This window comes from Panulirus ornatus, chromosome 20, assembly GCF_036320965.1.
Source record: "Panulirus ornatus isolate Po-2019 chromosome 20, ASM3632096v1, whole genome shotgun sequence".
NCBI lineage: Eukaryota > Metazoa > Arthropoda > Malacostraca > Decapoda > Palinuridae > Panulirus > Panulirus ornatus.
The window spans coordinates 31,828,418-31,845,021 of NC_092243.1; the positions used below are offsets into that span (position 1 = coordinate 31,828,418).

Genomic DNA, 16,604 nt, shown 5'->3' on the forward strand with positions numbered 1-16,604 from the left:
TATTGCCTCACCATAATGAGTCAACTTAGACCCTACCTCAAACATGAAGTGCACTTCTGGGCCCCCACCTGAGTCAGGATATCCTTAGAAGCGAAGAGCAACGAAATAGATTCCCTCGTTACGTAAGAAACTTTATGAGGAGAGACCGCGAAATTTAAATCTATTCTCTCTATCCAAGAGGCGGTTTTAAGGCGAATTAAACAGAGTCGCTATAAAAGAAAATATTTTTGCACCATCGTTACCAAAAAGAGAAAATGGAGTAAAACTTCGAGGTCACAGAATCAATTTGGATTGCACGAAGTATTTCAGAACCAACGACATTATCGACGCTTGGAATATGACCCCAGAATATTTTGCTCGGAGCAGCACAATCAGTATGTCCAAAACTGTTCTTGATCATCACCTGTCACGCTCCGGCACCGAGTGATTCTTGCAACCAATGATTATAACGTAGTGGTAAATTATGCTATCTTCTCAATCACAGATCTCGCCTTGCACGTGCTGCGGCAACGTATCAACATTGATTACTTCGTGCAGCATACTTCAAGTGAAGGAGGAGGAATTACTACTTTATATAGGAGCAATATAGATGTGGTGAGTTGCAAGGCTAGACCTCAAAGTTCATCTTTACTAATGCCTTTTGCATAAAAGTTAAGGGGTGCGTTGGTGAAGGAATGCATAACATATTCAAGTTAAGTTTCTAACTTCCTGTGAAACATTTCCGTTTAGTTCTGCAAGACATTTTTCTGCTTGTTTACTATTCGTTGTGTTGCCAGAGTGAGACATAGACATAGAGAGACATAGACATACAGACCACGTAGACAAGGTCCAAGGGAGACGGGCTGGCCTTAACACTTCTTAAAAAAAAGAAAAGATTCTTCATAAAATCAGTAGAAGAAAAAGATAGCAAAGCAAAGATTCTCTTCCCACCCTCCACTCACTCTGGCAACATCCAGGACGGAAAACAGGTAGAAAAAAAAATCTTGTATGATTAATATGCCTGAAGGAAATTTTTACAGGAAAGTCTGATAGTAGAATGAACATGAATACGACATACATCCCATCACTTTTTAAGATAAAGACAATATTAGGGATAATCTTGAGCTCTAGCCTCTCAACTTGCCATGTCTATGTTATTTCTGATGTTAAGAATGATATAATAATTCTCACTTACTCCCTCAGAGCAGGCGACATGGGTTAATCAATAGTGGTATGTTACCGCAACATGACCAAGGATAGATCGGTGCTTGAGCGGGTAGCATGATATACCACTACGTTATATGATAACTGATTAAATGATTATTCAGTACTCGGAGTTCTCTGGGAGTTTATTCCACTCATTGATAATATCTGCGGTAAAGCAATATTTCGTACAATCCAGATTAACTTGGTGACTTCTGAGTTTAAGTCCATTTTCCCTCGATGGTAATGCTGGTGCTTCTGTAAAGAAACTTTCAATATCGACGTTGTTAGATCATTTAAGTATTTCAAAACATTCTATTGATCTGCCTAGTAGACGCCTCTTGCTTAGTGCGAACAAGTTTAATTCTCGCCATCTCTCCTCGTATGCTTAGCTTGGCAAGGAAGGAATCAATATAGTTGCTCTTCGCTGCACCTTCCAATTGAAGAATATCCTTGCTTAAGTGGGGGGCCCAAAACTGCAATGCATATTCGAGGTGTGGTCTAACTAGACCTAGTTACGTATAGTGGCAATATCACATCCTTGGTTTTGTATGTCAAGTTTCTGTTTATAAATCCTAACATCCTATTAGCTTTCTTGGCAGCTTCGTTACAATGCTTGGAGCATTGGAATTCGTTGGAGACGGTGATCCCTAGATCCTTTACACTAGTTGCGTCATTTATCTTGTGGTTCAGTTTATAAATCGAATTTTTTGCTAAGTTTTCCTACTTGTAACAGCTGACAGTTATTGACGTTAAATGACGTTTGGCATTTTCTAAGCCATTCAGCCTGTCTTCATCTTTTAATAAGGCATTGCCGAGCTTTGTGTCATCTGAAAATTTGAATACTAGTTTATTTAGCCCTATGTCAATATCGTTGATATAACTGATGAAATGTATAGACCCAAGCACTGATCCTTGGGGAGTCCACTAGTAACGGGTGACTATGGTGTGGATTTACCATTCATGATAACTCTCTGCTTCGTATCATGGACACGTAACCAGGCTTCCATCCGATATCTAATGAAGTCAATAATCTCCAAGGCCCATTATGCATCAATTTAACGCGGAGGACTTTGTCAAATGTTTTCTGGAAGTTCAGAATTATAATGTCCATTGCTTTTGTCTTGTTGTGAGTACTGAATGATTTATGATAAAATTCAAGGAGGTTTGTGAGGCCTGATCAGCGCCTTCTAAAACGATGCTGTGCATAGTTAATCAGACTGTGTTGTTCCAGATAGGATCCGATTTCATTTCAAATAATCGACTCCAAAACTTTACTTATACTTAACGTGAAGCTGATAGGGCGGAAATTGCTAGGCAATGCCTGGCTTTCCTTTTTGTATATAGGATTGACGTCTCTACATCTCTTTCACTAGTGTTAAGTTTTGTACCATGGGGTCTGTGTGGTTTGTGTATCTATTTAGCGCTCTCTCTCTCTCTCTCTCTCTCTCTCTCTCTCTCTCTCTCTCTCTCTCTCTCTCTCTCTCTCTCTCTCTCTCTCTCTCTCTCTCTCTCTCTCTCTCTCTCTCTCTCTCTCTCTCTCTCTCTCTCTCTCTCTCTCTCTCTCTCTCTTAGTGTCCGCTAAAGTTGTGCGGGTCTGTGGTTTAGCTGTTGATGTCGCAATTATCATCAGTTTGCTTGTCATAACCGGCTTGGTCAAGTAATGTCTAATGCCGACTTGCACAGGTGATTTTCTTGATTTCAATTTACTTTCCAGTGTTATCACTCGTGACTTTGTTCGCCTAAGACAGTTACTAGTAACACGTCAAATAAGAGAAAATTATTTCCCTACCTTTTCTCTGTTTACCAAACCATTCTCCCTGACCTTCTCACTTCGCACACGACCCCGACCAAAACACCATATATCTGCCATTCTATCATCAAACACATTCAACAAACCTTCAAAATACTCACTCCATCTCCTTCTCACTTCATCACTAATTGTTATTACCTTCCGATTTGCCACCTTCACCGATGTTCCCATTTGTTCTCTTTATCCCTGGGGATAGGGGAGAAAGAATACTTCCCATGTATTCACCGCGTGTCGTAGAAGGCGACTAAAGGGGGCGGGAGCGGGGAGCTGGAAATCCCCCCCCCCCCCCTTGTATTCAAATTTCTAAAAAGGGAACTGAAGGAGGAGTCATGCGGGAAGTGCTCATCTTCCTCGAAGGCTTAGACTGGGGTGTCTAAATGTGTGTGGATGGAACAAAGATGAGAAAAAAGAAGAGATAGGGAGTATTTTTGAGGAAAGGACCCTTGATGTTTTGGCTCTAAGTGAAACGAAGCTCAAGGGTAAAGGGGAAGAGTGATCTGGGAATGTCTTGGCAATAAAGTCAGGGGTTAGTGAGAGGACAAGAGCAAAGGAAGTAGTAGCACTTCTCCTTCAGCAGGAGTTGTGGGAATATGTGATAGAGTGAAAGAAAGTAAACTACATTGATATGAGCAAAACTGAAAGTGGATGGAGGGAGATGTGTGATTGCTGGTGCCTATGCACCTGGTCATAAGAAGAAAGACCATGAGAGGCTATTTTTTTGGGAGCAGCTGAGGAGTGTGTTAGCAGCTTTGATGCACGAGACCGGGTTATAGTGATGGGTGATTTGAATGCAAAGGTGAGTGAGTATTGTGGTAGTTGAGAGTATAATTATGTACATGGGGTGTTCAGTTTTGTAAATGGAAATGAATGATGAGCAGCTTGTGGATTTGTGTGCTGAAAAACGACTGATGATTGGGAATACGTGGTTTATAAAGAGAGATATACAGAAGTATATGTATGTGAGTAGGAGAGACGTTATTGGATAACGTGTTAATTGATAGACGCACGAAAGAGAGACTTTTGGATGTTAATTTGCTGAAAGGGGCAACTGGAGGTAAGAGGACTGGGGGAGGAATGGGATATATCTAGGGAAGCATTGATGACTTGCGCAAAAGATGCTTGTGGCATGAGAAGCGTGGGAAGTGGGCAGATAAGAAAGGGTAGTGAGTGGTGGGATGAAGAAGTAAGATTATTAGTGAAAGAGAAGAGAGAGGCATTTGGACGATTTTTACAGGGAAATAATGCAAATGACTGGGAGATGTATAAAAGTAAGAGGCAAGAGGTCAAGAGAAAGGTGCAAGAGGTGAAAAAGAAGGTAAATGAGAGTTGGGGTGAGAGAGTATCATTAAATTTTAGGAAGAATAAAAAGATGTTTTGGAAGGAGGTAAATAAAGTGCTTAAGACAAGGGAACAAATGGGAACTTCAGTGAAGGGGACAAATGGGGAGGTGATAACAAGTAGTGGTGATGTGAGGAGATGGAGTGAGTATTTTGAAGGTTTGTTGAATGTGCTTGATGATAGAGTGGCAGATATAGGGTGTTTTGGTCGAGGTGGTGTGCAAAGTGAGAGGCTTACGGAGGATCATTTGGTAAACAGAGAAGAGGACCGGCAAGGCAGCGGGTTTGGATGGTATTGCAGTGGAATTTATTGAAAAAGGGGGTGATTGTACTGTTGACTGGTTGGTAAGGTTATTTAATGTATGTATGACTCATGGTGAGGTGCCTGAGGATTGGCGGAATGCTTGCATAGTGCCAATGTACAAAGGCAAAGGGGACAAAGGTGAGTGCTCAAATTATAGAGGTATAAGTTTGCTGAGTATTCTTGGAAAATTATATGGGAGGGTATTGATTGAGAGGGTGAAGGCATGTACAGAGCATCAGATTGGGGAAGAGCAGTGTGGTTTCAGAAGTGGTAGAAGATGTGTGGATCAGGTGTTTGCTTTGAAGAATGTATGTGAGAAATACTTAGAAAACCAAATGGATTTGTATGTAGCATTTATGGATCTGGAGAAGGCATATGATAGAGTTGGTAGATATAGGGTGTTTTGGTCGAGGTGGTGTGCAAAGTGAGAGGGTTAGGGAGGATGATTTGGTAAACAGAGAAGAGGTAGTAAAAGCTTTGCGGGAGATGAAAGCCGGCAAGGCAGTGGGTTTGGATGGCATTGCAGTGGAATTTATTTAAAAAGGGGGTGACTGTATTGTTGACTGGTTGGTGAGGTTATTTAATGTATGTATGATTCATGGTGAGGTACCTGAGGATTGGCGGAATGCTTGCATAGTGCCATTGTACAAAGGCAAAGGGGATAAGAGTGAGTGCTCAGATTACAGAGGTATAAGTTTGTTGAGTATTCCTGAAAAAAATTATGGGAGGGTATTGATTGAGAGGGTGAAGGCGTGTACAGAGCATCAGATTGGGGAAGAGCAGTGTGGTTTCAGAAGTGGTAGAGGATGTGTGGATCAGGTGTTTGCTTTGAAGAATGTATGTGAGAAATACTTAGAAAAGCAAATGGTTTTGTATGTAGCATCTATGGATCTGGAGAAGGCATATGATAGGGTTGGTAGAGATGCTCTGTGGAAGGTATTAAGAATATATGGTGTGGGAGGCAAGTTGTTAGAAGCAGTGAAAAGTTTTTATCGAGGATGTAAGGCATGTGTACGTGTAGGAAGAGAGGAAAGTGATTGGTTCTCAGTGAATGTAGGTTTGCGGCAGGGGTGCGCGATGTCTCCATGGTTTTTCATTTGTTTATGGATGGGATCGTTAGGGAGGGGATGCAAGAGTTTTGGAAAGAGGGGCAAGTATGAAGTCTGTTGTGGATGAGAGAGCTTGGGAAGTGAGTCAGTTGTTGTTCACTGATGATACAGCGCTGGTGGCTGATTCATGTGATAAACTGCAGAAGCTGGTGACTGAGTTTGGTAAAGTGTGTGAAAGAAGAAAGTTGAGAGTAAATGTGAATAAGAGCAAGGTTATTAGGTACAGTAGGGTTGGGGGTCAAGTCAATCGGGAGGAAAGTTTGAATGGAGAAAAACTGGAGGAAGTGAAGTGTTTTGGATATCTGGGAGTGGATTTGGCAGCAGATGGAACCATGGAAGCGGAAGTGAATCATAGGGTGGGGGAGGGGGCGAAAATCATGGAACGTTGAAGAATGTGTGGAAGTCGAGAACATTATTTCGGAAAGCAAAAATGGGTATGTTTGAAGGAATAGTGGTTCCAGCAATGTTGTATGGTTGCGAGGGGTGGGCTATGGATAGAGTTGTGCGGAGGAGGGTGGATGTGCTGGAAATGAGATGTTTGAGGACAATATGTGGTGTCAGGTGGTTTGATCGAGTAGGTAATAATAAGGTAAGAGAGATGTGTGGAAATAAAAAGAGTGTAGTTTAGAGAGCAGAAGAGGGTGTTTTGAAATGGCTTGGTCACATGGAGAGAATGAGTGAGGAAAGATTAACCAAGAGGATATATGTGTCAGATGTGGAGGGAACGAGGAGAAGTGGGAGACCAAACTGGAGGCGGAAAGATGGAGTGAAAAAGATTTTGAGTGATCGGGGCCTGAACATGCAGGAGGGTGAATGGCGTGCAAGTAATAGAGTGAATTGGAACGATGTGGTATACCGGGGTCGACGTGCTGTCAATGGATTGAATCAGGGCATGTGAAGCGTCTGGAGTAAACCATGGAAAGTTCTGTTGGATCTGGATGAGGAAAGGGAGCTATGGTTTCGTTGCATTATTACATGACAGCTAGAGACTGAGTGTGAACGAATGGGGCCTCTGTTGTCTTCCTTGCGCTACCTCGCGCACATGAGGGGGGAGGGGGTTGTTATTCATGTGTGGCGGGGTGGCGATGGGAATGAATAAAGGCAGACAGTATGAATTATGTACATGTGTATATATGTATATGTCTCTGTGTGTATATATATGTATACGTTCAGATGTATAGTTATGTATATTTGCGTGTGAGGACGTGTATGTATATACATGTGTATGTGGGTGGGTTGGGCCATTCTTTCGTCTGTTTCCTTGCGCTACCTCGCTAACGCGGGAGCCAGCGACAAAGCAAAATAAATAAAATAAATGTGTGTGTATATATATATATATATATATATATATATATATATATATATATATATATATATATATATATATATATAGATAGATAGATAGATAGATAGATAGATAGATAGATAGATAGATAGATAGATAGATAGATAGATAGATATTCCTATGAGTCCATGGGAAAAATGAAACACGATAAGTTCCCAAGTGCAATTTCTAGGAATAATCACATTATCAGGGGAGATACAGGAAAGAAATATAAGTCAGCTGATATACAACGAAGAGACATAGCTAGGACGCCATTTGGTAAACACGTGATTGTCCAAGACAGACAACGAGCGTTCATAAACTTAATATGTGGATAAGAAGAGGAATTATTTACAAATCTTTTCAACAATAAAGCAATCCAATTTGTATAATCCTTCATTAATATCAAGGTTATAATTCTTTGTGTATTTCATAGTTAATGATTCAGTGATATTTCTCGTGGTAATTGAGAGAGTTGATAAATGAGACGGCATTACTACAGTCAATACATTTATCATAGTTTTTAACGTGATTAAACAAGGCATTTCATTCTTGTTCTGTTCTTGTAATATATTGATGTTGCTTAAGTCTAACAGAAAGATCCTTACCAGTCTGCCCAACATAGAACTTATCACAATTTCTACATGGCAGTTTATAGATGCACCTAGGAGAATTTTCTGGTGAGTTCCTGATTAAGATATTCTGTATAGTATTATTGTTGCTGAAGGCAACATTTGCATTAAAGGATTTAAGCAACATGGGAAGTATAGTAAGATTATTATCAAAAGGGAGAACTAAAAGATTCTTAGTGTCAAAGGGAGGATTGGCTTCATCTCTATAAAATGATTTCTTTGCTAACTTGAGGGATTTATCAATAAAATATCTAGGGTACTGGATCTAAGTTAAAGTACCCTAGAAGGCGTCTAAAAGGGAAGGGAGCGGGGGGGGGGGGGGGGGGTGTGGCTGGAAATCCTCCCCTCTCTTTTTTTTTTCATTTTCCAAAAAAAGGAACAGAGAAGGGAGGCCAGGTGACGATATTCCCTCAAAGGTCCAGTTCTATGTTATTAACGCTACCTCGCTAACGCGGGAGATGGCGAGGTAGCACAAGGAAACAGACGAAAGACTGGCCCAACCCACCTACATACACATGTATATACATACACGTCCACACACGTAAATATACATACATATAAATCTCAACGTATACATATATATACACACACATACATATACATATATATATATATATATATATATATATATATGTACATAATTCATAATGTCTGCCTTTATTCATTCCCATCGCCACCCCGCCACACATGAAATAACAGTCCCCTCCTCCCGCATGTGCGCGAGGTAGCGCTAGAAAAAGAGAACAAAGGCCACATTCGTTCACACTCAGTCTCTAGCTGTCATGTATAATGCACTGAAACCACAGCTCCCTTTCCACATCCAGGCCCCACAGAACTTTCCATGGTTTACCCCAGACGCTTCACACGTCCTGGTTCAGTCCATTGACAGCACGTCGAACGCGGTATACCACATCGTTCCAATCCTTGCCTTATTCACATTTACTCTTAGCTTTCTTCTTTCACACACTTTACTAAACTCAGTCACCAGCTCTGCAGTTTCTCACACGAATCAGCCACCAGCGCTGTATCATCAGCGAACAACAACTGATTCACTTCCCAAGCTCTCTCATCCACAACAGACTGCATACTTGCTCCTCTTTCCAAAACTCTTGCATTCACCTCCCTAACAACCCCATCCATGAACAAATTAAACAACCATGAAGACATCACACCCCTGCCGCAAACCAACATTCACTGAGAACCAATCACTTTCCTCTCTTCCTACACGTACACATGCCTTACATCCTCGATAAAAACTTTTCACTGCTTCTAACAACTTGCCTCCCACACCATATATTCTTAATACCTTCCACAGAGCATCTCTATCAACTCTATCTTATGCCTTCTCCAGATCCATAAATGCTACATATAAATCCATTTGTTTTTCTAAGTATTTCTCGCATACATTCTTCAAAGCAAACACCTGATCCACACATCCTCTACCACTTCTGAAACCACACTGCTCTTCCATAATCTGATGCTCTGTACATGCCTTCACCCTCTCAATCAATACCCTCCCATATAATTTACTAGGAATACTCAACAAACTTATACCTCTGTAATTTGAGCACTCACTCTTATCCCCTTTGCCTTTGTACAATGGCACTATGCACGCATTCCGCCAATCCTCAGGCACCTCACCATGAGTCATACATACAATGAATAACCTTACCAACCAGTCAACAATACAGTCACCCCCTTTTTTAATAAAGTCCACTGCAATACCATCCAAACCTGCTGCCTTGCCGGCTTTCATCTTCCGCAAAGCTTTTACTACTTCTTCTCTGTTTACCAAATCATTTTCCCTGGCCTCTCTCACTTTGCACACCACCTCGACCAAAACACCCTATATCTGCCACTCTATCATTAAACACATTCAACAAACCTTCAAAATACTCACTCCATCTCCTTCTCACATCACCACTACTTGTTATCACCTCCCCATTAGCCCCCTTCACTGAAGTTCCCATTTATTCCCTTGTCTTACGCACTTTATTTACCTCCTTCCAAAACATCTTTTTATTCTCCCTAAAATTTAGTGATACTCTCTCACCCCAACTCTCATTTACCCTCTTTTTCACCTCTTGCACCTTTCTCTTGACCTCCTGCCTCTTTCTTTTACACGTCTCCCAGTCATTTGCATTATTTCCCTGCAAAAATCGTCCAAATGCCTCTCTCTTCTCTTTCAGTAATAATCTTACCTCTTCATTCCACCACTCACTACTCTTTCTATCCCTGGGGATAGGGGAGAAACAATACTTCCCCCGTATTCCCTGGATATTGTAGAAGGCGACTAAAAGGGAAGGGAGCGGGTGGCATGGAAATCCTCCCCTCTCGTTTTTTTTTTTTTTATTTTCCAAAAGAAGGAACAGAGAAGGGGGCCAGGTGAGGATATTCCCTCAAAGGCCCAGCCTCTGTTCTTAACGCTACCTTGCTAACGCGGGAAATGGCGAATAGTATGAAAGAAAGATATATATATATATATATATATATATATATATATACAGGAATAAAGTGCATATGAACGCGCACCTTCATAGAACATACAAACCTCCCACAGCCAGGATCGAACCCTGGACCCTTGTGCCACAGGCGGGAACGCTACCGCTAGACTATGGGCCTGGCCCATAGTCTACCGGTAGCATTCCCGCCTGTGGCACAGGGGTCCCGGGTTCGATCCGGGCTGTTCAAGGTTTGTATGTTCTATGTATACATATATATATATATATATATACATATATATATATATATATATATATATATATATATATATATATAGATAGATAGATAGATAGATCGATAGTTACTACAGGAGGCTCGCATGCTCCTTATGAATGGACTGGTAAAGAACGTTACCAATGCCACAACAACCACTACAGCAGTGTCACCTTGTTAGATATCGGTTACGTTATATCATCGATGTTTGTGTGTAAGGTGAGCACATTAGTAAGTGGTTATATGATCAGGAAAACCCAGTCTTAATGACCGGAGACAGACCCTCTGCTGTGTGAACGTTACAAATATCTTCCAATTCATCAGGCAATATAGCAGTACATCAACCTGATACCTGCTGCGTTAGACTTGCTTCGAGGGAACCATCATCTCAATCAGTGAATGTCAGTCGATATGTGAGGTTCTGTGGTGAACCGATGGTTAAGATATATACAGGACAACTATACATTTCAAGTGATAACTTATGAAAAAACCTTAAACTTAAGTATAACTTGAGATGTATATTGTTGATGGACATAGTTACTCTTATCAGATATGGATAATGTTGTTCAAACGATGAAAAGACTGAATTATCTACAAAGATGTCATTATAACCTTCAACAAATCGCCATTGCCAATATTTTTCATAAGTGAAAAATAAATCAATTTGATAATCTAATGAACAACTCTTAAACAATAGTTAGAGATTCATCGCGAACTGATGACTGATTATCTAAATGAGTGATTTATCAATTACCAGCTCATCTGTCTCAGGATGAGCTACTCGCAAACTATATATATCAAATTTAGTAGCAGATGACAGAAGGTATAATCGGCAACAATTATGGACTTGAGAATAAATCTGCTGTCCTTCAGACAAAGGAAACAAAATTGGAAGGATGCATTTGGCTTGATCTCTTTCTAAAGGTGAAATATACCAGAGGAAACCATTTGAACAAATTCACTTCTGTGACTCACCGACTACGTGTAGGTTGACCATGAGTGCCTGAGGTGGGTGTGAGGAGACCTGACACTCATACTGACCAGCGTCGTGGGGAGCCACCCAGCGCACTGTCAGCATCCAGTCACAGCCGTCGGGTGACACCTTGACCCCGACCCGAGCGTCTGACGAGTACACCTGCCTCCCGACCGTCAGCAGGTGGTAATCCCGACGACGGACCCATGACACCTGTCGTGGCAACAAGTGATCAGTGCTGGATATTGTGGCGTAACTGTGAGCTGTGTTGTGGTGTGTCCTCATTACATCACTAGGAAGAGCAATTTCAGTATCATGTGCGTACCTGGAGGTCTGTCTGAGACTTTGAAATATGATACTAGCAGATAAATGACTTCTCAAGGAAAAGCTTCATACTGTTTTCATTCAGAGGATCCCTAGAAATTTGGGACGATACAGGATCTATATAACACCTTCAGCTTTTGGGAAACAGACTTGATGATGTTAATTACATTGGATAGAGGGGATGGGAGACATTGTTATACCCAAAATATAACGTTAAAAACAGGGCTTAATAGTGTTTTGAAAATGAACAAAGGGAAACGAATAATTCTTAATGGAAATATCAGGAAAACTCGATTTTAGTATGTCATGTTTTGCTAGGTTACTGCTTCCCAAGTTTGAGACGCTGCACAGATCTGAAATTAAACAAGAAATATATTTTGTTTGAGAAAGAGAAAAGTATGTGTAAAGGTGAAGTGTGAAAAGCTGTATCATGAACATAAGAGTGACCAGGTTTAGAAGAAGAGAGACATCTACTGAGAGAAGAAAGAGAGTATGAGATAGGAGAGAAGCCTGAGGAACACCACTAATGATAGGATATTCGATCTATGATGAGACACTTCAGTGAGCGGCCAGAGAGGAAACTATGAATTTGGGAACAGAGAAAAATAGAAAACCCGAATCAAGGGATTTTGGAAGGCAAAACTTATGCCACACCTGTCAAATGGTCTGGAGATGTCGAGAGCTATGACAAAAGTTTCTCCACAGCCCAAGTGAAAGGAGGACCAGAGGTAAATCACACAAGAGAGATCACTAGTAAATCTAGCACGAAAAAAATCTGTATTGACGATCACATAAAAGGGAATCTGATTTAAAGTGTATGAGAAAGTGAGAGTTAAGGAGGGTTTCAAAGGCTTTGGAGATGGCAAAAGTGAGAGTAATGGGCGGTTTCTCTTCTTAGGGATGGACTGCATCAAGGCGTGCTTTCAAGAGAGATTATTAGTAAATCTAGCACTAAAAAAAAATCTGTATTAACGATCACATAAAAGGGAATCTGACTTAAAGTGTATGAGAAAGTGAGAGTCAAGGAGGGTTTCAAAGGCTTTGGAGATGGCAGAGGTGACAGTAATGGGGCGATTACGCTTCTTAGGGATGGGCTGCATCAAGGCGTGTTTCTAAGAAGGATAAGTCTGGCGTATTAGACAGAGGTGACATAGACAAACTAGGATCAGAGCTGGTGCTGCTGAGGCACAGTTATTTAGGTCTGGGGAGAGAATGCCATTTGGGTCATACATCTTGTCCACCTGGAGCCGGGAGAGTTCTTAGATGATCTTGTACGAGAGAAATATGGGACAGCATAGGTCCAGCAGGAGGTGGTGGAGGCGGAGAAACAGAAGCACCGTCCTAAGTAGAAATTTGTGGAAGATTAAGCACTAAGGAGACCGGCTTTAGCAGTCGCAGAATTAGCAACAGAATGGTCAGATCGGGGGAGATGGAGAACGTGGAATTACAGAATATTTCAGCGATCATTTTGGTTCAGGACCAAACAAGTTTGTCAGTAGAAGTCATCTCAGTACAACGTCCTTTACTGATAATGTGCTTCAGTTTATGATCATCATGCAATGATTCCGAGAAGAAACATTTGCCGACCATATTTGTTTAGCTCAGCAAGTCCATACCAGAGGAGGATAATGATCAAGAGGAAAGGTAACTGGTAATATACAACCCACTCAGAACATCCTTATGGGACTTGATTCTCTCCAAAGAAACCTATTGTAGTCGCGCTTTCGTTTTGATTCCATTTTATTCGGTTTTGTTCTTTTCTCTCACTATACTGTTAGGATCTTTTCCCTCCTTACTGATTTTCTTTTTCTTTCATTAGATTTTTCTTTTCTTTTATTTCTATTTGCTTTCTATCATCCTGTGAATTCCAGATTTTTCGTTTTGTGGCTTTGAAATAAAATCATGTGTGTCTGTGTGAAGTCCTGCTTCGGATTCTGACGTTTCATTAGTTAATGAGTTCTAGTAAGTACGACAATCTTGTAATGAACAGTTTGTATCATCTGTGATATCATAGTGTTCACAGTCCTCTTTCCAGAGAAAAAAATAAACCATCAATATTCATCTCATTCATATTATTACACATGTCCGCACGACTTTGTATGTCGTTGTCTGGACCTACATCTCGTAAGATGCAGAGGGTATTTGATTTAGTTTGGGTCTTGAGGACAATTCTCCCTAATCATTTTCGAGCCACCTTTATGTTACCATGGGTCCAGTTAAGCATACCTTATCAAGAAGGAAGACACAGAAATATATTCACTAAAAGTTTCATTATATCTTTGATTATTAGTAAGAATATCGTCAGAACTGATTACGTAAATAAGTTCGAGTCTAATTAGCATATGATCGTTTCGAGGTTATGGTTAAAATTCCCTTCCACTAAAACGAAGTGGATGATGCTTTCTGTTTCTTGCTGAAGCACCGTTTCATAATTCTCAAGTAACGTTTATCTCTACCTCTTCGATATCTACACTGAAGGAATACAAAGCTTACATTTAAAGGGTCATAATTCACTTAAATGACTTATTCTATCTTTCTGTATCGTGCAACTATGTATATATATATATATATATATATATATATATATATATATATATATATATATATATATATATATATATATATATATATATATATATATATATATATTGATTTATCGCTGTCTCCCGCGTTAGCGAGGTAACCCAAGGAAACAGATGAAAGAATGGCCCAACCCACCCACATACACATATATATACATACACGACCACACACGCAAATATACATACCTATACATCTCAACGTATACATATATATACATAGACATATACGTATATACACATGTACATAATTCATACTGTCTGCCTTTATTCATTCCCATCGCCACCCTGCCACACATGAAATAACAACCCCCTCCCCCACATGTGTGGGAGGTAGCGCTAGGAAAAGACAACAAAGGCCCCATTCGTTCACACTCAGTCTCTAGCTGTCATATAATAATTCACCGAAACCACAGCTCTCTTTCTACATCCAGGCCCCACAGAGCTTTTCATGGTTTACCCCACACGCTTCACATGCGCTGGTTCAATCCATTGACAGCACGTCGACCCCGGTATACCACATCGTTCCAATTCACCCTATTCCTTGCACGCCATTCACCCTCCTGCATGTTCAGGCCCCGATCACTCAAAATCTTTTTCACTCCATCTTTCCACCTCCAATTTGGTCTCCCACTTCTCCTCGTTCCCTCCGCCTCTGACACATATATCCTCTTGGTCAATCTTTCCTCACTCATTCTCTCCATGTGACCAAACCATTTCAAAACACCCTCTTCTGCTCTCTCAACCACACTCTTTTTATTACCACACATCTCTTATATATATATATATATATATATATATATATATATATATATATATATATATATATATATATATATATATATATATATATATATAAAAGATATGTGTGTGTGTGTGTAGATTTTATGGTAACCGAGACACCAGAGAATATTGTCATTCTGTTCTCTCGACACACTATGCGAAAAGCAAATTTATTATCTGACCTTTTTCCGGTATTCTATGCAGATAAAACATGAAAGATTTTTATGGTTTGGCCATTACATGTTCACATTTGACGCTATGTTGAATATATCTGACGCACACCAATAAAATGTTACCGACAGATTTTTCAACCATCTACATTTTCGAGAAATCAAATGTTATCCTCAATACATTTTCTCTTTTAATGATCGAATTTATATCAACGACAATTTATGCAACACAGTAAATGTGTAAATCGTCTTGAATGCTGACATACAGTACATAACGATCGTTCGTGAACGTAGGCTTTCGTAGTGTGTTTGCTTGAATTTTGAGATTAGTTCTATGAACGGTACTTACCTTTTAATACCATAGTCACCCATGCCACCTTGTCTTACAAAAATACTTTATGCTGTTGCTTTATTATGAAAACACCGACGATATATGCATTGGTATCATCCGCAGCCTAATGTCCTGATATCTTAAAACAATCAGAGATTTTGACAGTTACGGACTTTGAAGACGTTACCCTCAACCCTTTTTCTTACACAAAGCCGTTTTTTATATCAACGTTTTTGTAAGCTTTTGCTATCGTACCGACGACATTATGTGTCTTAGTTTTCATTTGTTTTTCTCCATTTCGCAGGCATCGAGCTGGCGCTGAGCGCTCACCACACAATAGAAAGAGTTACGTCAATACATAGCTACACAGATAGCCACCACAATGACCCAAGGCCCAAGCGAGTTAATATGGCCTTAACTCTACTTAAAAGATAAAAACTACCGTCATCTTAAACACGGTACAGGAGAAGAATAGCAAAGTACAGGTTTTCTCCCCACCCTTCACTCTCTCTCTCGCAACACCCCGGACGGAGAAACAGAGAAAAAAAAAAAAATGCAGGACTAATAAGCCTAGGGATTTTTTTTTTCAGGAAAGTCATAAGGTAGAATGAACAGGAATATGTCATGCATCTCCTCACTAACGATATGCATTCCTTCACTTTCTGTCATAAAGGATAAATTTGAGCTCTAGCTTCTCCATTTACCATGCCTGTATTATTCCTGATATCAAAAAATGATGCAATAATTCTTTCTTGCTCTCTTAAGGCAAATGACCCGGGTTAACCAGCGTTGGTATGTTGCCACAACATGGTCAGGGAGAGCTCGGTGTCTGAGAAGGTAGCATGATATACCACTGCGTTATGATTATTGTTAAGAAAAGTTATTCAACACCAGAAAGTAACAAGCGATGATCAAGCTAAATTTTGGAGATATTAAGGGTATTGCTCTGAGCAACATATTTTGGGAGCTTATTCCACGCGTTAATAATGTTTCTGGTCAAAAATTATTTCGCACAATCCAGATTAACT

General features: G+C 40.2%; 1 protein-coding gene across 1 annotated transcript in view; it reads right to left on the minus strand.

The window, feature by feature from the left end:
- Positions 1-16,604, minus strand: part of LOC139755799 (uncharacterized) — a 336,170-nt gene that overhangs the window by 93,262 nt on the left and 226,304 nt on the right. Inside the window, exon 4 of the mRNA XM_071674415.1 lies at positions 11,392-11,602. Within this exon, the coding sequence (XP_071530516.1) occupies positions 11,392-11,602 (211 nt within the window). The remainder of the gene's footprint in view (positions 1-11,391; positions 11,603-16,604) is intronic.